The sequence below is a fragment of the Notamacropus eugenii genome, chromosome 1, assembly GCF_028372415.1.
Source record: "Notamacropus eugenii isolate mMacEug1 chromosome 1, mMacEug1.pri_v2, whole genome shotgun sequence".
Taxonomy (NCBI): domain Eukaryota; kingdom Metazoa; phylum Chordata; class Mammalia; order Diprotodontia; family Macropodidae; genus Notamacropus; species Notamacropus eugenii.
The window spans coordinates 5,021,714-5,047,191 of NC_092872.1; the positions used below are offsets into that span (position 1 = coordinate 5,021,714).

Consider the following 25,478-nt stretch of genomic DNA (forward strand, 5'->3'; position numbering starts at 1 on the left):
CGCATTCAGTTCTACTAACTCTTAGTGTGTGTGTGCATATTAGGAATGTTGTTAAGTGCTGGGGGACAGAGTTTTATTTAAATGGTTTTCCCCCTTTATATCCCACTCCCCCCCACCCCTTGGTAACAAATCACACGAAATCTGTCCTTTGGCCATGATGGAAAATGTATGATAATTCCCAACTACATTCCACTGCTCCTTTACTAAGAGGCAGAAAACAGCTAAGTGGATGCCATGTATACAGAGTTCAGATAAAATATCGTGCCTGCCTTCATGAAACTGATATTTTAGGGATGACATGAACACAAATAATTATACTATGGTTGTTGTCCTTCATCTTTGAGGACTAAAATTGTAAAGTGAAATTTCAGTGTGTCTGACTGTAGCTGATCAAACCAATCGAGCTCGGAATACTCTACAACAGGTTGGGCACAGATAGTCCAGGTGAATATTTGGGGTGAATATCCCAAACTGGCACATCTGCGTTTACTTTGTGCTGTCTCAATTCTGCTTTGCTCAAAGAGGACAGCATCTTTTCTGATGTGGGCATGCCATGCTGAGCAGGCATGAGCCAGTGTCTCCCATGTTGCACAGTCAAATGCAAAGTTCTTGGGACAGACCTTGAGAGTGTCCTTGTATTGTTTCTTCTGGCCACCATGTGATCACCTACCCCATGCAAGTTCTCCATAAAATAGTCTTTTTGGCAAGCAGACATTTTGCATTCGAACAATGTGGCCAGCCCTTTGGAGTTGCTTTCTCTGAAGCATAGTTTGAATAATTGGCAGTTCAGGTCGAGCAAGGACTTCATTGTCTGGGACCTTATCCTCCCAGGTGACCCTTAGAATCTTCCTAAGACAGTTCAAGCGGAAGCAATTCAGTTTCCTGGCATGGCGCTGGTAGATTGTCCATGTTTCACAAGCATATAACAATGAGGTCAGCACAATGGCTCTGTAGACCTTCAGTCTGGTAGTCAGTCTAATAACTCTTCTCTCCCAAACCTTTCTTTGGAGCCTCCCAAACACTGAGATGTATACATCCCTGGAAAGTACATTGCCAAGGTAAGTGAGCTTATCCACAGCATTCAAAACTTCTCCATTTGTTGTAACTGATGGTTCCACGTATGGATGATGTGGTGGTGGCTGATGGAGGAGCACCTGTGTTTTCTTGGTGTTAATTATTAGGCCAAAATCAGCACAGGCAGCAGAGAATTGATCCATACTTTGTTGCATCTCAGTTTCAGAGGCTGCACTGAGTGCACAATCATCTGCAAACAGAAAATCATGCACCAATACTCCCTCCACTCTGGTCTTGGCTTGTAACCTTTTCAAATTGAAGAACTTACCATAAGTAGGATAGTTGACCTTGATGCCATGTTCATCCTCATTGAAAGCATTTGTCAACATGGCTGAAAACATCATGCTAAAAAGCATGGGAGCAAGCACACACCCGTTTCACTCCATTGGTGACTGGGAAGGCACGAGTGCTTTGTCCATTATCCAGAACCCCGGCAAACGTGCCATCATGAAACTGATGTACAATATTGATGAACTTCTCCGGACAACCAAATTTTGACATAATTTTCCATAAGCCCTCACAACTAATGGTGTCAAAGGCCTTGGTCAGATCCACAAACGTGTACAGACCTCTGTTCTGCTCCTGGCATTTCTCCTGGAGTTGTCGGGCAGCAAACACCATATCGACTGTTCCTCAGCCCTTCCTGAAACCACACTGGCTCTCAGGTATATGGCCATCTTCCAGGTGAAGGATCAGCCTATAAAAAGGACTCTAGCAAGAATTTTGCCAGCGATGACTTAAGAGAGAGATCCCCCTGTGATTGTTGCAGGACAATCTATTCTCTTTACCCTTATAGAGATAATGGAGGCATCCTTGAACTCCTGGGGGATAACCTCCTCTTGCCAAATAAGCTGGAAAATTTCAGTCAGCTTTTGTATGAGCAATGGTTCCCCTACCTTGTAATCTCAACTGGAAGAGAATCAGCACCAGGTGCTTTGCCATATGAAAGGAGACTAATGGCCCTCAAAACCTCTTCTTCAGATGGAAGTTCAGCTAAGGAGGTGAAGGGTGTAGGGTGTGTTCAGAAAGAACCAGTACCTTTGGTGTGATGGCTGCCAAGCCCTTTTCAGGGCTCTTTCCACCTTTGGTGTCCACCTGTTCAGCCTAACTCTCACCTGTGGCTCCAAGAAGCTGAAGCATGTGCAGTGGCCACACCCTGGTAAACCATTTCCACAGACGGGCCAAACTAGGTTGAGAATTATACTATGACATTATATGGATACATGGACATACTGCAGTGTTATTACACTGTATTGCTTATAAGGAATAAATGAAAAAATATTAAGCATTTAATTAAGCACTATGTGCAATGTACTAGTGATATAAATCCAAAATCAGACCAGTGTCTACCCTCAAGTAGCTTACATTCAAATGTGGAAGACTATGCACACAGGGCAGTGGTAGCTAAGGCAGGGAGTTATGATCTAGGAAGTCGGGAATCCAGGTGAATGCAACACTAACGCAGCCAACTTACTTGACCTTTCCAGAGCTAATGGTAGTGTTGGAGGAGTGAGCACAGCAGAAAGATGGAACATTGTCAGAGTGAAGGGGTAGGTTTGGATTCTCTTCTCGGAGCTAGACTTAGGTGAACTAATGGGAAGTGACAGAAGGCAGAATCAGGAAAAGAATCGACCAGACAGCGTCATTGTTCAGTTACGTTCAGCTCCATGGAAGATTGCACGCTAACGCTGGTCATCTGGTTTTCTTGGCAAAGCTACTGAAGTGGTTTGCCATTTCCTTCTCCAGTGGACAAAGGCAAACAGAGGTTAAGTGACTTGCTCAGGAGCACGCAGTAAGTGTCTGAGGCCTGATTTGAACGTGGTTTTTCCTGACTCCAAGTCTATCCCTCTAGGCTCCGAGCCACTCCAGCTTTCTCCAGATGAACCATGACTACAAGTTCAATGGAAATGAGACCAATGAAATGGCTCCAAAGAGGAAAAGAGAAGCTTCCTGTGGGTGTGGACACTGACTATAACTTCAGACTTTTTTTCAATATGTTGATTTTGCTGAACTTTTTTTTAACTATAAGGAATAACTGTGGGAGTGGGGGAGGAGGGAGACAGGGTGGGAAATATAGGTTAGAGAAAAGATGTCAATTAAAATTATTTTTTAATACGAAGCTAATTCAAGTATACAAACAGATGATAGTGAAGGTATATGGACAAGGGTGATGGGACCTCAACATTGAAGACTGTGCAAGGCACCATTGGAGGTGCTGGGTATTCGTTGGGGAAGCAGTCCTTGTCCTACTGGGGGAGGGAGGTGTTATAAGCAAACCTAAGATAATTAAGCAGGGAAGTGAAGGGATATGGGCCCAAGCAGAGGCCTTTGTCTCTTACCCCAAAAGAATTTTAGTCTCATTTGTCTATAGGACCCTGACAAACTTCACTTTGAAAGCTCCTTGGATTTTCTCACAATCTGGCATTTTCTTGAGGCCCATAAGCTTTTCATTATCGCTATACCCAAATCTCCACTATACTTCCCACCCTTGATCCTATCAAAATCCCATTTTCTAGGCCACTGGCCACTCCCATCTAAGGATCCCACTAAGATCCTCCTTCGATTTGATCCTTATTCACCCCAGGGTACTGGTCATTTCCATCAAGACCTGACCGCTCCTATCAAGATCATCCCTGGAACCCCAGACTACTAGACCACGGCCAGATCTTTCCCACAGCCTTTCTGTATATAAGATCCTTCTTGTCTCTATGAAGGCACTCAGATTCAATCTGGCCCACTTGTTAATACAAGCATCACAAATGGCAAGGCTTCGTAAGAGTCAACCCAATATGGTGAATTCTCCTGCCTCCTGCACTGGTGCTCTATCCACTGCACCAGCGAGCAGCCCAAGGCTAGGAATTAGAGCTGGAAGGGATGATGCTCCCCCTTTACAGTCCTGGGGGGCTGACGGATGTGTCCAAGATCACAAAGATAATGACAATAATTACTATCAAACAACAATAACTAGAACTAGAATTTAGGGCATTTGAAGGCTCTCCACAGGCATGACAAATATTCTCTCATTCGATCCTCGCAACTCTGGGAGGTTAGCGCAGTTACTATTATGCCATCTGCTAGGCGAGAAAACTAAGGCAGACCGAGGTTGGCTGACTGGCCCCGGCCACATGCTAGTAAGTGGCACAGGGCACCGGCTATTCAACCGGAGCTCCCCTGCTGGGTCTGCTCTTCCCCCAGCACGAGTTTCCAAGTTCCTCTGGCTGCTTCTATCAATTCAGTTGGAAGCCCAGCAGCGGGTGGGCCTGGGGGGGAGGGCCTGGGGGGGAGGACGAGGAGGGGGAGGGTCTGGAGGGGGAGGGCCTGGGGGGGAGGGTCTGGAGGAGAAGGGCCTGGGGGGGAGGGCCTGGGGGGCAGGACGAGGAGGGGGAGGGTCTGGAGGGGGAGGGCCTGGGGGGGAGGGTCTGAGGGGGGACGACAAGGAGGGGGAGGGTCTGGAGGGGAAGGGCCTGGAGGGGGAGGGTATGCCCTCAGGGATCTTACGGTCCAAGATGAATCTGACACCCAGAGATATAACACGTGGCTAAGTCCATTAAAGAGGCAGGTTGATCGCCCTTCTTGTCTCGCTCCCACCTACTGGGAGTTTCTTTTGAATTGTAGTGCCCCCAAATGCAAACGAGCCTCCAGATTGTTCTGACAGGCAAGTGAGCACGCTGGAAGTCACGGCGGTGCCAGGGATGGGGATGCTGGGAGTTGCAGTTCGCCAGGCTCAGTGAGCGGTACGGCTCGGGCGCGAGCGTGGCATACTGGGATTTGAAGTCTTTCGGAAGTACTTGGTCTTGCGGTCGCAGTGCACGCCGGGATCCTTAACCTCCGAGGATCACCATTGGCCCCTATTCTGAGACTGACGGCTCCGACGACCAATAGACGAACGATGAGGGCGGAGCGGAAGCCTGGCAGGAAGTGAAATTACTTCCGCTCGGTCAGAGGGAGTCGGCTTCCGTCGGTCAGCGGGAGCTGGGCCGGCTGTTGGAGGGCGCTGAGAGGCGCGGGGGCCCCGCGATGCTCCGCGGGCCCTAACATGGGTACCAGCGGCTCCAAGGGCCGGGGGCTGTGGCCCTTCTCGACGTCGGCGGCGGCCGCCGGACCGGGAGGCAGCCCCGAGCTGACCGACGCGGCCCGAGCCCAGCACGCCCTGGCCAGGGCTCGGGGCTTCCGCACCGCGCCGCCCTTCGTGTTCACTCGTCGCGGGTAAGGGCGTGGAGGGAGGCGACCTCTGGGCTTCCCCGGGCCTCGGAGGACAGGAGGGTGGGCAGGGACACCGAGGGCGGCAGCCCGCCTCGGAGAGATGGCTTGGTTGGCACGTCTTGGCCGAGAGGCCAGAGGGGAAGGATGGGCCGGCCTCAGCGCCCGTCCGCTGGAAGAAGGGCCTGGATGCCGCGTCCTCCCTGGCTTCGGCCGCGGACCCTGTTAGTTCCGTGGGAGGAAGAGCTTGCTTGGTGGGTTTCTCCGAAGGGCCTCCCCGAGGAGGGCGGGATCGCTGTGGGCTGGCCTGGAGTCTGCCCCCAGCTCGGTTACCGACCACGTGGTTGACCTTGGGCAGATGGCTGTCTGTCCGGGCTTGCGTTTCCCTCGCAGTGCCAAGGCCAGGAGCTGGACGGCAGGTCAGGGGTCGGGTTGGCTTCGTCAGAGAAGAGCCGAAGGGGAGCGCTGTGAAGTGTTTACAAAGGTCGAAGGGAGGCTTTAAAGGGGACCTGAAGTCGTGCCAGAGCCACCTAAGGTTTTTGAGCGAGGTGGTGACCTGGGCGAACCTATGTCAGGAATATTCATTTGGCAGCAGGGTGTGGAATGAATTGGAGGAGGAGAGGCCAGAAACAGGGAGAACATGAAGCCCTTCTGCTAGTCCAGGCCGGCGGCACCCTGTCAGCAAAATTTTGAGACCCCTCCATATATGTAATTTGCTTATTAATCCTATGCATGTGTATTTTATATACGTACTGAGCTAATAATTATGCACATTTCTCTTACAAAAATTGAACTGAATTTGGTGAAAGTAAGGTGAAATAGTGTTTGATCGTAGAGTTGGAGGAGGAGAGTCCCATGGACTGACTTGTACAGCAGGAGAATCACTGGTGGTCCCCTCCGGTTTGGAGAAGGGAGAGACTGGAGACCAGTCAGGGAGCCATGAGTCTGAACTTGATGTGGTGGTTGTGAGAGTAGGGAGAAGGGGACAGGTGGAAGGTGCAGGTAGAAATCATAAGATTTGGCAGCTGTTGTAGGTGTGGGGTGAACTGGACGGAGAAGTGGAGGGTGACAGGAGTTTCCAGACCTGGATGACTGAAAACAAGTGATGCCCTCAGCAGCATTAGAGAGGGCAGGAAGAGAAGAGGATTTGGGGAGAAAGATAAGGCCTGTTTTGGACATGTTGCATTTGAGATAATGGGCACTTCCAGTTCCAAATAGCAATTAGTGATGTGATAAAGCAATTCTGGTGGAGATCCCCAAGTGAATGTAAAGGGAGATGAGCTGGGCTGTGCTCACAAAGGGCGTAACTGAGGAGCAGTCAGACCAGAAAGAGAACCAAATCCAGGAAGAGATGATGGTCAGTGGTGTTCAGTGCTGCAGAGGTCAAGAAGGATGAAGATTGAGGAAGAGACCCTTCGATTTAGGAGTTAAGAGGTCTACGAAGAGAAAGTTTTGGTTGGTTGAGGACTCAAGAATAATAGGGATATTATCAAGGAATAGTAAAGGAGACTGAAAGGATGGTGATTCCTTAGAGCAGAAGCATCATATTCACTGCTAGCAGCTTGCAGAATTTCCTCGTGCAAACAGCATCAGATCAAAATGTAATTGAGGAATGTTTAACAAAATAAAAATACAGTACAACATAGTGGTATTCTAAGTTCATGTTTGGCCTGCAGGGATCCATTGCCTTGAACAAAAAAACTGCTGGTGTAGGTGCTGAGATCTAAGCAATGTTATACCCTCCTTTAAAAGTTCCCTCCCTCATAGAAAGAAAGCAGTTGGGAGCTTGTATAAGTATGGAAGACCAGGAGTGGAGAGGAGCAGAGTGGGGGAATGTTGTGTCAATGGATAGTGTGGCTCAAAGCCCTGTAATTGACTATGGCAGAGAAGGTGGGATGCTGGGATCATGCTAAAGCATCTGGGTGTTTGGGGGACCTCCTACTTTTTTTTTTGCTTGTTTTTTGTTTTTCTAATTAGCATCATTTATTTGTCTTTCCTTTACCTCCCATTGGGGAAAAAACTAAGGGAGAAACAAAATCCTTGTAGTAACATAATGAAAGCAATGTAAATAGCCATCTTGAGTCCATCACCTTCCAGTCAAGTAGTAAGTAACATTCTTCATCAGCAGTCCTTTTGAAACATGGTTGGTCATTGCATTGATCAGAGTTCTTAAGTCTTTGAAAGTTGTATGCATTTACAGTATTGTTATTGCATAAGGTTTTTTTCCTCATTCGACCTTCCACTTTGGAGACCACTGATCTAGTGAAGGCAGAACTAAGATAGTATCCCTTTGGATGGGGAATGTTGGAAAGGGGTTGCGAGGAGTAAAATAGAAAAAGATTGGATTCGTAGAGTGAGGCAGAGGAAAGGGCAAAAGATGACTGAGCGATTTGAAAGATGGTGGTGTCCTCAGCAAAAAGAGGGAAATTTGTAGGGGTAGGATGGGATTAGGAAGGTAGATAATGATTTCTGTTTTTGCTGTGTTGAATATGAGATACTGGTGAGTCATTGAGGTAGAGATGTCTAGGGGACAATTGGTTTTGCAGTACTGGAGATTCCCCTCCTCTCCCTCAACTCCTTTGAATATTCTCATTTTTCTTAAAAACACCATCATCCTTCCAATCACTGATCCACAACTTTAGTTATGTTTCATTTTTTTCCTTCACCTTTCTCCCCTTTTACCCCCATCAGCTGGCAAGTCTTCAGTACTCTCCTGCCTTATCAATCTGTATTGCATTCATGCCTGTCTCAACAGTCACAAAGTTCAGGCCTTCATCTTCTCTTGTCCTAAAGTAGGAATGGGGAACCTATGACCTTCTACGCCCTTGGATTCGGTCTTTTAACTGAGTCCAAGTTTTACAGAACAATCCTTTTATTAAGGGGATTTGTTCTGTGAAGTTTGAACTCAGTCAAAGGGCCATGCTTGAGTCTTAGACTATTTCAGAAACTTCCTGATTGGTCTTTTTGCTTCCATCCTCTTGTCTCTCCAATTCATATTTCATACTGTTGCCAAAATACTCTTCCCTAAAACACAGGTATGACCGTGTCCTGCTCCCACCCCCCAAAAAATTCTTCAGTGGCTCCCTGTTGCCTCCATGATGAAGTTCAGATTCCTCAGTCTGGCTTTTTAAAGTCCTCCATAGTCTATCTTTCTCCTACTTTTCCACTCTTATGTCATATAATTCCCTGTAACTTCCTCTGCGTACCAACCAAACTGACCTGCTGGCTTTCCCCTTCCACAGCATTTCCATCTCTAACCTCCATGCTTTTGCCCAAGTGGTTTCCCTTGTCTCCAGTATGTGTCCTCATTACTTTTGCCTCTTGGGATTCCTAACTTTCTTCAAGACACAGCTCAGGTGCCACTTCCTACAAGAGGCCTTTCCTGGTTCCCCCATACCGTTTCCCAAAGTTCTTGATGCTCGCTCCTTGATGTGATTTTGCATTATTTTACATCAACTTTGTAATTTACTTTCCTGTGTGCATATTGTATATCTCTCTCCTCTCCTTCACACCTCTTTCCCTCTATAAGTCCCTCTAAGACTGCAGCTCTTTTGTCTTTATATATCGAAGTGCCTAACACTGCATTCAACATGGTAATGCTTAATAAATGTTTTTGAATGAAGAGATTGAATACACACAAATACATTGAAAGAGATACAGTATTTATGTTTGTGTGTATGTGAATGAGATGTCTGTGTGGCTAACGTAACTTAACTAGAGAGAAGAGGACTCAGGATAGAGCCTTATAGGGCACCCACACTTTTGAACAGTAGTTGTATAATGGTCCAACAAAGGAAACTGAGAAGAAATGATCAGACAGATACGAGAACCAGAAGAGAGTCGTATAAAAGCCAAAGGAGAAAGTGTCAAGGAAAAGGTGGGCAGTGATGTCAGAACTGCAGAAGTGAAGGACGGTGTGGGGTTTGACAGGGTAGTTTATAACCTTGGAGACAGTTTCAGGTGAGCGATGGATAAGAAGGGAAGGAAGGAAAGAAAAGAGAAGGAAAGGCTTTAGCTTCGAGGAAGACTGTGAAAAGCCTCCTGAAATAGGTGGGATTTGAGGTGAGTCTTGAAGGAAGTCTAGAGGACTAATAATCCAAGATGTAGGGAGGGTACAGCATCCAGATGTGAGAGCCAGCAAATAGCGTGAGGTGGGCAGAATCAGATGTGAATTTTTTTAAAGAATGGGAAAATCCTGGGTGTGTTTAAAGACGGTAAAGAAAGAGAAAAAAAAAGATAGGAACTCATTCCCTTAGGAGACCCAGAAGAGGATGGAGTTGCAATACTCTCAAATATACAAATACAGGATTTGACCTTAGCAGGAAGTGAGCATACCTTCACAGATGAAGCCAACGAGGTAAGAATGGAGAAGAGACTGAGGCAAATGGGTAAATAACTTGCCCAGTCACACAGCTAGTAAGTGTCTGAGACCTGATTGGAACTTATGAAGATGAGCCTTCCTGACTCTAGGCCCAGCACTTTGTCCACTGTGTCACCTAGCTTACCCACCCCCAGTCCAGTTCCCTCCAAAGTTGTTATGTGTCAGTGACTTGGGGGAATCGTGAAGGCACCTACCCCTTATCTCCCCAAGACCCCCTTTTCTGAAGATAATAAGAGGACTCTCGCTTAACTTCTTCAGAGGAAGCTAGTTAGGAATTTTCAGGAGTCATGTGACTCCAAGTTCCAAGTAAGTAGGATTGGATCCCCTATTTTCTCCATGTGACTGGAAGAAGAGACTAGTCACTCAGGGCCTTAGCTCTGGTGCTGATGAAAAGCCTATAACTTGGGTCCTATTTGGCAGAATATTTGGGCATCAGTCAGTAATGTTATCAGACTTTCTGAATGCAATTTAAGCCTGACCTGGAATGTTTGTATGGGTGGAGACTTGCTGCATTGAAACCCAGGACAGGAGCCATTTTCATTAGTATCTAGCTTAGGGATGGGATAGGAAATGCCATGGTCCTGAGACCTCTCCGTGTCTGCCAACAAATTCTGTTGGCTGACGTTGGTGTGGGCTTCCTGCCATCTTAGAGCAGGCATCAAGACTCTGTCTCTACCAGCTGTTCCTACTGAGGCACAACACAGCAAGCCTTGACCTCTGGCAGCAGCTTCTTCTGAGAGCCTAGCAGTCTGTGACATCTAGGGCCGTCTGGCCATGGAACTTTACTTCAGAGGCCCTATGTTTTAATGGGGTCCCTCTGGTAGCACTGTAGCACTGGATCCTTACAGATCAGAGAGTTCTGGGGCTAGTAGGCATCATTCACCTTTTAACTCTTGTCCCAATGTCTGAGCACCCCCTGCTTCTCTGCTCAATTTCCTCCCCATTTGGATCCCTGAGGCTTCAGAGAAGCCTATCTCTCCACTTCATCATCTACCAAAGATGAGTACTTTTTTATCTCTGTGACCTTGGTTGCCATTGGGAAACCCTAGGCAGTGCTTTGGGTCAGGCAGTGAATATTCATTAAGTTCCTGCTATGTGCCAGGCACTGTGCTAAATGCGGGGGATAAAAACGAGGCCAAAGGAGCTCACAGTCCAATGGAGCAAACAACTACATACCCATCTCGTCCTTGTGTGGGGGGATGTTGGATAAAGGATGCTCTCAGAGCCATGATTCTGTTAGTGGAGCCCGCAGTCCTGATGGCACTTTGTCCTCTGCCCCTACAGTTCCATGTATTATGATGAAGATGGTGACCTGGCCCACGAGTTCTATGAGGAAACAATTGTCACCAAGAATGGGCGGAAGCGTGCCAAGCTGAGACGGGTGCAGAAGAATCTGATCCCTCAGGTGAGGGAAAGCGGGAGTTACAGGCCCCTCCCCAGCCTCCACCCTCATAAAGTCAGCTGGGGACTAGGCTCCCAAAGAACTATGAGGCCTGCTCCTTCTGCTACCATCCTGGAATTGTATTAAGCTGAAACGGCCTCCACTTACCCTTATGCTCCCTCTCTCTTTTTTTTAATTGAGACTGCTCTGAAACCTGGTAAAAGACACTCCTCACATTAACTCCAATAGTCATAATACCCTTATGGACTGAGACATTGTGGGGACAGGAAAACTACTGCCATCCCAACAAGGCTCACAGTCTGTTTGGGGAAGCCTGGTTTACACTCAGAAAACCACAGAACAGTCTAGACTCAAATGTTCGACTGGGTTTGTCATTCACTCCACAGACATTGATTTATGAAGAGCCTTCTCTGGGCAGGGAGCTATGCTAGACCCGGGAGGGGTGACAGATCATGAGAGCACATACATAAATAAATATAACCCAAATTGGAGTATAAAAAAGTGTTTAAAAGGAGTTTAAAGTGCTTTGGTATTAGATAAAAGAGAAATTATTTGCAATAACTGACATTTATATGGTGTTTTAAAAGTTTACCAAAGTGCTTTATGTACATCCTCTCTTTTTAGCTTTATAATAGTTTTGTGATGTGGGTGGCATTTATCCCCGTTTTACAGATGAGGAAAACCAAGAGTGAGAAGTTAAGTGACTGGGCCATGATTAGTTTCACAGTGACGAAATATCAAAGATGGGCTTTGCACCTGGGTCTTTCTGACTCAAGGTTCAGCATTCCATGCACAATGCTATACTGATTCCAGAGGAGCATGGGCAGGAGACTGTTCTGGTGCCTGAAGCAGAAAAGGAAGTCTTCCTGGAAGAGCTAGAACTGAGGCAGGGCCTAACCAGTATCGATTTTATTTTCAGGGTATCGTGAGGCTAGACCACCCTCGCCTCCACGTGGATTTCCCAGTGATCATCTGTGAGATGTGAGCCCTGCAGCCCCTTCCTGCCCACACCCCAAGCTTGTGGGGTGGTGGGTATGGACATCTGGGTAGGAGGAGGGGCAGCAGGGCCAGAAAGAGGCCTTGGCTGGGGAAAACTCCCCACTTCCTTGGCAGGGCACCCCAAGCTGCTGAGTCCACAAGTTCAAAGTGTGGGCCCTGATGAGAGGTGCCCCAGAATGAATTCCACCTGACATAGGCCCCCTGATGGGTCATATTTTTTCATCTGCAGGCCAAGGGGTGGGGAAGCTGGGTACCCTGTTCTGTTTGTTCCACAGTACTGGGTGATGTCAGTTTGTGGGAGGGTCTGGGGATAAAGGATGGTTGACTTGGTTCACTGGAGTAGGGATTTTCTCTAGGATCTGAGTGCCTGGGTAAAGGAAGAGGGTAGGATACTCAGTTTCTCTTCCTGAACCCCATAGCCCCACCCCACCCTCCAATATCCAGAGGAGTGTCAGGAAATAAAAGCTGGGTGAAAGCTCAGGCCAGGAATTTCAGGGTACAATTTCCTTCCTTCTGACCTCAAAACCTGCCCCCCCCCCCCATACTCCTCCCTTTGCTTTTTCCTTGTAGCATGTACCTCTCCCTCTGCCCAGCCTGGGGGAAAGGGCAGGAGAGGCCTGGGGCTTGGTCACTGTCAGGGAGACAAGGGGACACAGCACTTTAAGGGCAGGGTCTCCTCTTTTCCTGACCCTTCTCCTTGTGTCCCCAGGGGCTGTGGGGCTGGCCTTGGGGAACTTTGCTATGCACAGGCAGGACCCTCCTTAATCCTTCCCCTCACATTTCTGAGCATTTCAGCCGTTTGCTACCTCGATTCCTTCCACCCCCGAGGGAGGCTGGTCTCAACAAATCTCACACCCGCCCCTGATCCACTCTCCCACTCCCCTCCTCCTCACTCCCAGCTCACAATTTGCTCAGCCTGCTGGAACTAAAGGAGTTTAGAAGGTCCCCCATGTGGGAGGGGTTTCATTTCCTTCACTGTGATCCTCCCTGAACCTCACCTCCCTATACGCATATACACCTGGTCCCTGAGGACATGGTTGGAAACTGATGGGGTAGTGGGTCTTCTAGATGGGAACCCTAAGGATATGGGGGAGAGGGCCCTTGCTCAGTATCCCTTCTAGACTGCCTGAGAAGCCTTTTTGTTTCTTACACCAACCTTTTCTTGGGAGAAAGAAGGGAATTTTCCACACACTACACTTGATGTATCCTTCAGGCCTGTGCCCATCAGCTCTGGAGATCACATTCTCAAGCAACACCCCACCCTGTTATGATAGGCAGTTCTGCCCACCTGGCAAATGTACTCATATCTCTAGTGCCCTGGCCCCTCTCACCTGGTAATGTGCTGGCCCAATCCCTCCCCCAAGCTGCTCAGCTCCTGCTGGTGGGCGTGGGCTACTGGGCCCAACCTTCTGCTCTCCAGGGTCTGTCTGGGCAGGGGTGGGATAAGGAGACCACGGAAGGGACACTTACAATGTGAAGGTTTGTAAATAGTCTTATCTATGTCCATGATATTGTTGAAGCAGAAATTCAGTCTGTTTACCTTTTTAGGATTCCTTTTTTAAAATTCTTTTCTGTGCAAACTGTGCTTTTTGTGTGAATGTGACAGAGAGATGGTCTGGGGCAGAGGTGATAATAGAGGGGGACGGGCTGGTTGCTCTCTCCCTCAGCCCAGGCTGGTGTGCCCTTATGTTCAATTTAAATAAAATTATTTGTAGATCGATCCCAGTGAGTGAGCAGTTTATTGGAAATGGAAGCCTTTAGACTATACACTGGGGCAGACGACATGGGAGGCAGCAGCAGATATGCGCTCTGGACTGTAACACTCCACCTCCTTTCTAAAGAGGGGGCTCCATTTGTGCCTTGGCAATAGAACCACAGACCCCTGGAAGCCCCCAAAAGCTGAGGCTTCCTGCTCCCCCGGTCCTATGTTACTCTTAGCCAAATGAAGGATAGGTGTTGTGCCAGCTGCTCCTCCAGCCTTCTGGCAGTAGGGGGCAGTATTGACATGGCCAGAAGATCTTCCTCTCAGGTTGACAGAAAGGGGGCGGGGTGCCCTTGAGGGGCAGGAGGAGTCTAAGAGCCTGAGCCCCTGGCCATGTTTTAAAGTTAAGGGTGCTCTTAGAAGACGGTGCTTTGTGATCCATTTTTTCTTTAATAGTTGTCAGCCTTACGAAATGATTAGGAAAAGTTAGAACTGATTGCTGTTCATATGCCTTCAGAATAAGAGGCCATACTGCGTCTGGAACAGTGCTGGACTTGGAATTCAGAAGAAAGACCTGGGTTCCCATGCTGCCAAAGAAATAGGTTGTGGCCATAGGCACGTTCCCTTCTCAGAGCCTCAGGTTGGCAGACATTGACTTTTGAATCTTCTAACTCCTGAAAAGTAGGCTTGGTAGATGTTCCTATCTCCTCTCAGAAATGGGCATTTATAAATTCAAAACTTTAATTTGGTTTTTCCAGGGAAATACTTTTTCCAGAAAGATCTATGGGTGAAAACAGGGTTTTCCTGGCTGATTTTTACCTGAGATTGACTCATCTGATGTCTTGTGCTCTACATCCCATGTGCTTGGTGCACTAGACAGAACAGAACCCAGTAGCCGGGAGAGTCTTTTCCCACCCAAGAGAGAAGCCACTGACCTCAGTAGCTGAGGAGCATGAGGGCAATAGCACCACTTTCCTGACCATTCTCACCCCCAATTTGCTTTAAGGGCTGGGTAGGTTTTGGAAAGGGCAGCTTGGCCAGATAGATCACTGTGCCTCAATTTTTACTCCTTCAATTAGGCATGGAGGTTCCTTCTCCAGGACTCTGCCTGGCACCTCAGTTCTTGCCCAATCCTGACTCCTCTCCCCTACCACTCTCACCCCATTTGGCTTCATCTTAGACTGGAGAGTTCTCCACAAACTGCTCTTTTATCTAAGAAGAAAGCCATCATGCAATATGCCTGTCTCCAGGTATTTGCAGATTTGGTTGGGAGTGGGGGAAAGGGTGCCATGTCAGTGAAATTTGGCAGGGGCAGGGAAAGTGTTCTGATGGTCTTGTGCTGGGGAAGTCTTTTTGTGATGGAGTCCATGTCTGATTCTGGCTGTGGAGACTCAAAAAGTCCAAGTAGCTTCCCTTTATCTTTCTGTGTATCTGTCCGTAATTGGAGCAGTGGTACCCCAGGACTCTTAGGAATCCAAACACCCTCCTTCCAAGCTAAGAGTGCTCTGGATTCGGGAGGGGGCACTTCATACCAGGCTCAGAAGGAAATTATAGGTGATAAAAGATTTAGGGGAGGCAGATACCATCTTCAACCTTGATTCATGCCCCTCCCACCAAGTCCTCACCCAGATTAGTGCCAGCCTCTACCCCTCCCCAAGATTGAGCAGGAACTCCCTGCCCTGGGTTGGGTTTGGTTCATCAGATCCCTGGAGCTGGGAACAACGAGGGTCGAAGCCGACACTTCCCTCGTTCCCAGTGGCCTGAGCTCACTTCCTTCCTCCTTCAAGCCTCAGAGGGAACCTCCCTACCCTGACCAAGGGCCAGGGCTCTGCTCAGCTTTTCTCTCTTTCTCTCTCCTCCCATTCCCTGAGAGATTCCTTTACAATTCTCAGGTAATTTGACCAGGTAATAGAGTATTTTAGAAGCCCCTGGTCCTTAGAGTTTCAGTTAATTCTCCCTCCCACATGTGCCCTCACATCCCTTGATTAGCACAGAGGAGTTTCAGGGACGTAGCCTCACAGGATCTTAGGATTTAGGAGGAAAGGTCCTTAGAGATTGTCTAGTCCAAATCCTTCATTGTACAGATGAAAAAACAAAAACCAGATCTCTTTCTTTTGTGGGAAGGATGTCAAGGGAAGCAAGAATTAGGAATCCAGGTATCCTGAGTGTGAGAAAGAGGGTGAGCTTCTTGAGTTATATAGTATGGGGGAGAAATCCATGAATCCATTCAAGTATCCATCATTAGCCACCCACAAACACCTCATTCCTAGGTGAACATCCAGGTGACCTCAAGGCAAAAGGCCTTTCCCCAACTCCCCAACGCTTGCAGTATAGCTCGCTAGCCAGCTAGGTTTTGTCTTCGTTTTCTTAGAGGAACTAAGAAAGCCAAGTGCAGACCTGATTGACCAGGCATTCCTTAGGTAAATCCTCCTCAAACAGAGCTGGCCCCTTGATATCCCCCTAGTGCTACACATGCCTCCAAGAGTAGAGAGGGCAGCAATAGTTTGTGGTGTGGAGGGTGGAGAGGACAGAAGGAGGGGAGGGGGCTGGATGAGGGAGCCCAGACACTCAGATGCAGATAATAGCACAGTGCTCCAGTATCCTGAGGACATACATCCATAAGCTCCAAGGAACTGAGAATTGTAAAGGAATCATCTAGCCCCATTCCCTTTTACAGATGAGGATCCTCGAGACCCAAAGATGTTTACACAAATAGGTGGCATGCTAGCATTCACCCCCAAATTGGCTTCAAATGTTGTGGTCTTACTACACACTAAACACATGCACAAAGGAATTCATGCAAACACGTGCACATATGAGAATATGTATATACATATTTTTGGCTCTGAGGGATTTGGGTGGAATTTCTCCTCCGCTCTCAGTGGAAAAAACCTGACTCAGCTCCTGGAAGTTCCTTCTCTTCCCCTCCACCTACCCCCCCCCACCTTCCTGCCTCTTCCTTCCACACCCCTTACCCCCAACTTACATTCCACACACAGACAAAGCTTTCTTCCTCAGTGCCCAGCCTAGTCCTGCCCTCAGCTCAGCTCCTTCAGTGGCCTGAGCCACTAGGCTAGCACTGCACCTAGCATGAGCTTGGTGACTGAGCTCAATGCCTGGACAAGCTTATTCATTTTCCCTTTTGATTCAAGTCCCCTCTCATGGTCAAGAGGCCAAGGGGGAGATGGAGATGTCTGCAGCAGCTTCTTTTCCATCTTCCCACTCCTGTCCACTTCCTGCCCTAGTACCCTCTGCCCAGATTATCTCCTCCCTTCACAGCCAAAGTCCCTGTGGGGAAAGACTACCCCCAACTCCTGACTCCCTGATCCTTGCTTGGGACTTCTAAGGCTCCCAGGGGCCAAGGGTATTTATGGAAGGGGAGGAGGTAACCCAACCCAAGATAGGCCTCTAAGGAAAAGCATGGACTGGGGATACCGGAGGGAAGCTGGGAGAGATTCTGGCCTCTTCCTGCCCACCCACCCGCCTCTGGTCATAGGTCTTTTCCTCTTGGAGAGGCAGCAGGAAATGAGGAAAGGGAGGGGATGGGACTTCAGTAGGAACACCAGGCACTAGGGACCAAGCACAAGAGAGGCAGGAGGCAGCCAGAGCCAGTGCATGCTCCGCATCAGAAAGAGTAAAGGGTAACAGAGGTAGACACAGAGCAGAAGAGTTCTAGCTGATGTGGAAAAGCAGAAAGAAATTGCTTCTGGGGCTCTGAGAACAGCCAAAGGATCAGAAGTAGGGTCAGCTGGAGAAGAACATCCATCCCCTTTTGCTGGCCCTGGTTTACCCAAGCTACAAGCATTAACAGAGAACTAGGCCCCTGATAAAGGTGAGCACGGCCAACTACGCTGCTGGAGGTGGGGGATGAGGGTAAGATAGAGGGAGTGCTGGTGAAGGGTAAATAACATGAATGTGTGTGGGGGGGGAAACCTGGCAGATTGAACAACTAGGGTCGCCATTTCTGCCAACAGGCTTATGGCTTGAGTGCCTCAGATATGAGGAGGACACTACAAAGGGACCTGTATTTGATGGAGACACGCTATCTTACCATCCTTTGTCCAGAGATTTTGGACTGAGACCTAGCCTCTTGTACAAAAAAGGGGAGTCTCCTTGCCCACGGGTGGCTGAAGAGCTAGAATGTGTGCCTGGGGGAAAGGCTCTAGCAAAGGACAGGTGCGTGGAGCTGAGTCAAGAACTAGGAAGGGTGGTAGGGGTCTGGAGCCCATCGCTGGTGAAGCAGGTATTTGAAGAGTTAAAGCAGCAGGAGGTTGGGAGGACTGTTCCTTCCTGCAGGGTTCCTCCCGAGTTTCCTGCACCACTTCAGGAGCTCAGCAAGGTCTACTGGCCTCCTTCTTGTTTGAAGCCAGGAGGCCCCCTCCCCAGCCCGAAGTTCAGCCTTGTCCACATTGCCCCACCCCCAACAGCGGCCATGGGAAAAGGACAGGTGGTTGGTAAGAGGAAACGGGGAAGAGGGAGGTCTCTGTCGTCTGGGCCTCAGTTTCCTCCTCAGACCCTCCATCTCACAGCTCTTCCCTTCCTGATCCCACCCTCCCCCAGCTCCAGGACCAGGTGGCCACCAGCCTCCTCCCCCAGCCCAATCAGGCATTCCCTGGACAGAGGCCTGTTGTCTTAGCTACCAAGGCATTCAGTCAAAGTCCCAGCCCCCTGGGGGCGTCTGTGGGGCCCACTGAGAGGAAGGGACCGAGCTGTTACCCACCCTTGCTCCTCCCCATCCCCCGCAGCGCTTTCAGAGGAGATGCGGGCCTAGGGGCATCTGGGCAAGGACCCCCCCGGCACGATCCGAAGGGGCCTGGGGTTCAGGGATCAGCCCGGGTTTGAGCTCCTGGGCTGAGTCCTCCGGGGAATGCGCGGGCCAGGGGAGGAGGGGCTTTGACCAGCTGCAGTGACCGTGCCCCCAGGAGGCCAGACCAGTGCCCAGAACTGAAAACTGCCCCTTCTCAAGGAACGGGGGTGCTGAGCCACCTGGCCCAGGCTCACCGGGGAGAGGAGGGGAGCAGCCAGGAAGGCGGCCGGCTCGCACCGCGTTATCTCCTCTATCGGAGCCCCCCCCACCCCTTTCAGGGGTTAGTTTCTGCCTGTCTCTTTAAAGGGCTAGAAGCGCCTCGGCAGGAGCCGGGCTGTACCATTCGTGTCATGGAGGAGAGGGAGACCGAGTTAGCACTCCCCACGGAGCGGGGAGGCGGAGGGGGGAGGCCCTGCACCACGAGGCTTTCTCGCGTTCCCAAGGGAGAAGAAGCGCCTCTCCTCCCAGGGAAGCAGGGAGGCTCCTCGACAAGGGTCCTCTCCATCCCGCTAGCCCGGAATGGCCTCCCCCACCCGGCGCCCTGCAGGCTGCCCTGGTCCCGCCCGCCCTCTGATCTTTTAAAGGGGCCGCGCGGGGCCGAGGGGGTGGGGCCGTGGGAGGGAAAGTTGGGACGCTTGCAGAGACCCGAGTGCGGGCTGCGGGCTCCGGGTCCGGGGCTTTGCGTGCCGGAGGCCATGGGGGTGGCTCGGGCCGTCCGTGCGAGGTGAGTGAGTGCGGGCCGCTCCGCGCCCCCAGACTCCCGGGGTACCTGCGCCCCGAGCCTTGGCACCGGAGCCGGCCGCCCCCCGCGCCCGCCCCGGGAGCCCGGGCCAGGCGGGCGCGGGACCCACGTGCGGCGGGGGGCGGGGGACTGGGGGCCGAGCGGCCAACAAAGGGGGCTTGTTCAGCCGCGAGGGGCCCCGGGCGGGGAAGGGGGAGCTCGAACGCACGGGCCGGAGCGGGGCGCGGGGCGCGGGGAGCTGGGGCGGCCGCGGCCGTGGCCTTGGCGGTGGCCGAGTCAGCATTCCCGGCGCGCAGGCTGGAAGGGAGCCCTGCCCTGCCCTGCCCTGCCCCAGCCCGGCCGGCAGCCGCTCCCCTCCGTGGGAGGTCCGGCCCGGATCCCTCCTGGCGGCTCTCGGGGCTGCCTTTGTTCTTTCCTGGACGAGCCGAGGCTGAGCGGCAGAGGATCGGGGCTGCCAGGGACCCCGGCCCCTTCGAACGGAGGCCCGCGCTAAAGAAAGTGAAGCGAGATCCCCTCACCACGGAGCAGATATAATTAGAACGGCCCTTAAGTCCTCTGTAGCCAGCTGGGGGTGGGGGAGGAAGGATGGGAACTGGTCCTGGGAAATCCCAGAGCTGCGCCGGAGACCACTAATCCCATCCTCTCCCTCCTCCTAGCAGGTCCTGAGCCCGCCCTTCAGCTTGTAACAGGAGCCCCCAATGATGTGGGCAGCGGCTGGGACGGCCCTGGCCCTGACCCTCTTGGTGTCCCTGGCATCAGCGGGACCCAGAAGTGAGGAGCCAAAGCCCACTGCCCCACCCATCTTTACCCGTCGCCCCTTTCTGGTGGCCTGGAACGCCCCAACCCAGGACTGCGAGCCTCGATTCAAGGTCCCTCTGAACTTACGCATCTTTGATGTTGAGGCTTCACCCAATGAAGGCTTTGTGAATCAAAGTCTCACCATCTTCTATCGAGATCGACTGGGTTACTACCCGTACCACGACTCCCATCTCGGACCAGTCCATGGTGGTGTGCCCCAGAACAGTAGCCTGATAGACCACCTAGAACGGTTGCCCGAAGTTGTTCGGCACTATATCAGATCACCTGATCGAGAAGGTCTGGCGGTCATTGACTGGGAGGACTGGCGCCCAGTCTGGATCAGAAACTGGCAGAGCAAGGATGTGTACCGCAAGGTCTCACGCCAGCTTGTCAGTTCCCGACACCCCACCTGGTCACCGGAGCAGGTGGGCAAGCAGGCCCAGTATGAGTTTGAGTTTGCAGCCCGGCAGTTCATGCTGGAAACCCTACGATGGGCAAAGGAAACCCGGCCCCGACAACTGTGGGGTTTCTACCTCTTCCCTGACTGTTACAACCATGACTACGTGCAGAACTGGTCCAGCTACACAGGCCGCTGCCCTGACGTTGAGGTCTCTAGGAACGACCAGCTGGCCTGGCTCTGGGCCGAGAGCAGTGCCCTCTACCCTTCCATTTACCTGGATCCCATGCTAAAGTCCTCCTCTAACTGTCGAAAGTTTGTGCGCTCCCGAGTAGAGGAAGCCCTGAGGGTGGCCCGGGAGCACCACGCTGGCTACTCTCTACCAGTCTTTGTCTACACACGTCCTACCTACACCCAGAGCTTCACAGGGCTCAGCGAGGTAACCCAGCTGCCACCTGAGAAAGCTAGCAGTGGGAGTGGTCATGGCGCACCCATGAAGGAAGTAACATGAGAGTGCTGCTGGGGACCTTGGAATCCAGAAGTCAGAAAGAGAAAGGAGCTTATAGACCTTCCCAGCTAACCCCCTCATGTTACAGATAGGGAGACTGAGGCCCAGAAAAGGGAAGGGCCCTGCAGGTGCAGGGGTTCATAGAGTCCTATGACTTGTATAAGGGGACTTAGAAACCCTAAAGGCCAACTTCCATACTTTACAGACGAAGAAAGTGCATTTGTATTGTTAAGGATTGGGCTGTCTCCAGGAGGCTGAACTGAGCCTACTCCCTAGGAGTCTAGTTGTTCCCAGGGCAGAAACCTCCCTAGAAGTAGTTCCACTGTCTTCAGGCCCTATTGCCCAAGGGAGGAGGGTGAGATGGGAAGAAAACATGGCGGGGGTTGGGGAGGGTGGGGGGAGGTGTTCTTTTGATTTTGGATAGTCTGGCTAATGTCCTTGCCCTGGAGTTTCAAGAGCGGGAAGGAAGTTGGTTAAACTCCTTGTGGGAGGGGGTGCCTGGCATAAATTTCCCTTTTCTCCCTTCTCCATATCCGTCAGAACATCTGGAGGGTATAGAAGCAGGCATGGACTTGTCCAACACGGGCCACTCTCTCTGCCTCTGATCTGAGGCTTGGAACCATGCCCAGACAAGCCTGGGGAGACAGGCAGGGGCTTCGGAAGGTGGGAGGAACCCTGCTCTTTACCCCACCTCTCCCTTCAGCTCTGACCAGTGCTCTCACTCCTCCTCCTAGATGGACCTCATCTCCACCATTGGGGAGAGTGCCGCTTTAGGGGCAGCTGGGATCATCTTTTGGGGAGACGCGGATTATACCAGGAGTCCGGTAGGTGGGCCATGGGGCAGAAGGGGCCAGGTCTTGTCTATGGACTGGCATTACCAGTGACTTAACCTCCCCCAAAAGAGGGGGAGGCTACTTTACAAATGGGGAAACTGAGGCTCCGAGAGGGGAAGGGACTTGCACAAGTTCACCCGGTGACTACATGACAAACAGGACTAAAATGTAGGTTTTCTGACTTTCCATCTTAGGCACTTTCTATAGTCTGAAGGAGAAAAGCCTTATACAAAAAAACCCACATCCCCAAAACAAACATGTCTTTTCTGGGATGCAAAGGCAACGTAGTTGCCCACACAATAAAGAAAGGTTTCTGTGCAGAAGTTAAGTTATAGTCCTAAGTTACCGGAAAGCAGGAACCTTTTGTGGTCATCTTCGAGATGTTGAAATTGACATAGAATCTCTGAGCTGGGAGGGGCTTAGACTCACTGGATTTGGACGGTGGAAGGAACTAGGGGCCCATGCTCAGAAAATGACCCTCCCTCCACACCACACCAGGCAGCCCGCTCCCCTCCATGGGCTGACCCACTCCTTCCCAAAAGGTGGAATTGTGGAGAGGTCATTTTGTTGTTTTTCGCTAACATCAAGCCCAAATTTGTCTCTTTTTCTAGGGCCAAATGGAACACATCAGAAGGGCTCTTAGAATGTGAAGGCAGAATGTCCTTGCTGGGAGGGAGCTTAGAACATAGCCTGTCAGAGCTGGGAAGGACTTTAGAATTATGAGCAGGGCTCAGTGGGGCCCTAAATCCCAAAGTACTCATTTTACAGAGGGGAACCTGAGGCTGAAAAGTTCATATAAATTCCCTGGCTTAGTAGTTAATTCTATACTCTCCCCACTAATACACCCCTCTTCTTGTCCCTCACTCCCTGCTCTCCCCCACTTTTCCCTGAACTAGCATTTAAAGGAAAGGGGAAATGTCTCTTTGTTTCAGCAGCTGCTCCCAGCTCCTCTCTTCCCTTGCCCCTCCCCCTGTCCTGAGTGCCTCCCCAGCCAGGAAAGGGGTGGGGATGGAAGCCTGGAGGGATAGGATCTGGCCTCGGAATCCCTACCCCCTCACCATTGTCCCCCTTTCTGGGGGCGCCTGAGCGCATACACATTGGAGCACAAAGCAGACTCTTAGAGAGGAAACAAAGGGCCCAAGGGAAGGGGTCCTAGAAGAGGCAACTCCCCCACCCCTGCCTACCCCCAATCCTCCAGACAGCTTTAAGACAAATGGGTTTCTTTCCCCACTTTCATGGGGGTGGGGGGGGGCGGGGTTGGCTATAGCCTCCTGACCCATCCCTGGCTCCAGTTATCCATGCCTATTCCTTGCCCTAGTTTGTGTTTTCTCCGAGGCCTCACACATAAAGGATCCCACAGTAGGGGGAGGGAGCAGCAGAGGCCCAAACCCCTTGTTCAGTAGCTCAGGCTCCTACCATGTCAGAGCCTCCGTGTTTGGGGCTCTGGAGGTTCCAAGGTAGGATATAGACCCTCCCCTAAGGATCTCAGTCTGATGCAGGAAGGAGAAGGATACAAGGGAGGATGAAATAGATGAGATATTTGGGGAGGGAAGGCTCAGCTTTCTCTGTCCCTGGAGGGCTGGCCTAGGAAGGAGGAGGTGGTGAGGTCCAAGTTGGGGCTTGAGGGAGTGTGAGGCATTTATTCCAGGTCTAAAGAACCGCGCTTAGCCAAGGCACAAATCAGGAGGTGGGATGATGGCGATCATGGTGACGGCCAGTCAGTCGTCGAAAGGGCAGTCCTGTCCTCTCCCCACCCCTGTCCCTGCTTCCCATGCACTCCTTTGGAGAGAGGCGACGTGGTATGGTAGAAAGGGCCCTGGAGCAGAAGTCACGGAACTGCAATTCAAATCCAGACTTAAGTACATGCTTGGCTGTATGGCCTGAACCAGTCAAGTCCTTCTCTGAAGTGTGGGAACTGTGAGAAATGATTGCCTTGCCCTGACCTGCTCTGCATTCCCTCTAGGAAACCTGCCAGAAAATCAAGGAATACGTGGAAAGGCACCTGGCCCCTTACCTTGTGAACGTCTCCGAGGCTGCTTTCCGATGCAGTGAGGACCTGTGCCACGGGCATGGGCGATGCCAGCGCCGGCAGCCTGGCTCCAATGCCTTCCTGCACCTGAACCCCCGGAGCTTCCGGCTGCGTCCTGGCCAAAGCCCTGAGGAGCCCCTCTTCCGGGCTGAGGGCGAGTTCACCCAAACTGATCTGGCCCAGCTCCGGGACCACTTCCGATGCCAGTGCTATCAGGGCTGGCACGGGGAGAGTTGCCAGCACAGCAGAAAAGCCCCAAACAGGGGGTCCCCCAGCGGCCCATGGGACCTTGCAGCCCTGCTGGCCCTGGGCCTCTTGCTTCTCCCCTGGATGCAGTAGATGGCCATGGCTGGGGCTTCAAGGAAGGAGCCGGGAATTCTAGGGCTCTGTAGAGGTCACTGAGTAATCCTGAGCAGAGGTATCCTGTGCACTGCTCCATGCAGAGGAGAGCCTGGAAGCCTGTGGCTGATGTAGTTGGGTTAGGGGAGAGTCATGAGCCCCCCCGTTGGCAGCAGAATCATCCCCAGCTGCACAGGGCCGGGAGCAGGGCTGCATGTTGGAGGCAGAGTAGCCTTCAACCCTAGGCCTATCTTTTCCCCTGTTTTAAGGGGGGATATTGAGGAGAGTTTGTATGCACTGCTGCTGGGTGTCTCCCCATGCAAGGGGAGGGGCTGTTAGTGGGGACTAGGGATGGGGGGCACGGCGGGGCCGCAGGGAGCCCCCGCCCCTCTCCTCTCTTTCTATATTTTATTATTATTATTGGGATCTTTTGTAAATTAAACAGAAAAACAAACTCTTTATCTAGAAATATGAAGGGGTGCACCAGGGAGGGGCAGGCCCTCACTGCTCTCTGGGGCGAGAGCCAGTCTGTGGGTTGAGCTCTAACCACCAGAAGGGAAGACCTGACATCTGGGACTCCACATTTGGGGGTAGAGGATGGGGAAGCAGAATTGCAGCCCACAAATAGCGTGGGCTCAGCTAGATCAGACACCTAGGAGACCCTCACTCTCTGGCTAAACTTGCACCCATCCTCCCTCTCAGGGATAGGCACCATTAGCAGAACAGAGTCGGACTTGAAAGAAGGGAGGCACCCCCTCTCTCCACCTTTTAATGAACCACTTCTCCAAGGACTCAGCCCCTTCCTGCCCCCATTAGATTTCTGCCCTCTGTGAGCTCAGCCCCCCCACCTCCCTATTGTGCTGCCAAGACCAAAAAGAGGGATTGTGGTATGGGCAGAGTTGGTGGATTGGGAGTAGAGGAAATGGAATGCCATAGTCAAGAGGGGGACGTCTCTGGGGAGGGGGCTCCGCATGGTTCTGGGCTGGGGGCCAGCCTTCCACAGTGCTGTTTTTCCCATGGGCACCTTGCCCAGCTTTGCAGTTCTCGACCCTCTGCTTACATTCTTAACTGGAGTACTCCCCCCCTCCAACCTCCAGTCTTCCAGGGGTGGTAGCAGGGTCTGAATCCTTCCCCTGCCCAGCACTTCTCACCACCCTGGGCCTAGCCCTCAGCAGAGGGAAAATACCATGCTGCCAAGTTCATTGTGACATTTGCAGCTCTGATCTCCTCACACTATATCCTGAGTCATAAGCTGGTCAGGAGTGGT

The 25,478-nt window shown here is 51.3% G+C and overlaps 2 protein-coding genes across 9 annotated transcripts; both read left to right on the top strand.

Moving 5' to 3' along the window:
* Positions 1 to 5,012: 5,012 nt before the first annotated feature.
* On the top strand, positions 5,013 to 13,776 carry TUSC2 (tumor suppressor 2, mitochondrial calcium regulator). Its single transcript, XM_072650583.1, has 3 exons — positions 5,013 to 5,280; positions 10,940 to 11,060; positions 11,977 to 13,776. Exons 1-3 carry the CDS (start codon positions 5,111 to 5,113, stop codon positions 12,040 to 12,042), a joined length of 357 nt encoding a protein of 118 aa, XP_072506684.1. The 5' UTR covers positions 5,013 to 5,110; the 3' UTR covers positions 12,043 to 13,776.
* A 3,510-nt stretch (positions 13,777 to 17,286) lies between these two features.
* On the top strand, positions 17,287 to 24,665 carry HYAL2 (hyaluronidase 2). Of its 8 annotated transcripts, none has more exons than XM_072650526.1 (6): positions 17,287 to 17,590; positions 17,733 to 17,934; positions 18,055 to 18,212; positions 19,964 to 20,941; positions 21,745 to 21,834; positions 23,807 to 24,665. In XM_072650526.1, exons 4-6 carry the CDS (start codon positions 20,006 to 20,008, stop codon positions 24,209 to 24,211), a joined length of 1,431 nt encoding a protein of 476 aa, XP_072506627.1. In that variant the 5' UTR covers positions 17,287 to 17,590; positions 17,733 to 17,934; positions 18,055 to 18,212; positions 19,964 to 20,005; the 3' UTR covers positions 24,212 to 24,665. The 8 variants fall into 8 exon arrangements, with proteins under 8 accessions (XP_072506627.1, XP_072506628.1, XP_072506634.1 ...); XM_072650527.1 differs by having other exon boundaries at positions 19,967 to 20,941; XM_072650533.1 differs by lacking the exon at positions 18,055 to 18,212 and having other exon boundaries at positions 19,967 to 20,941.
* Positions 24,666 to 25,478: the final 813 nt, after the last annotated feature.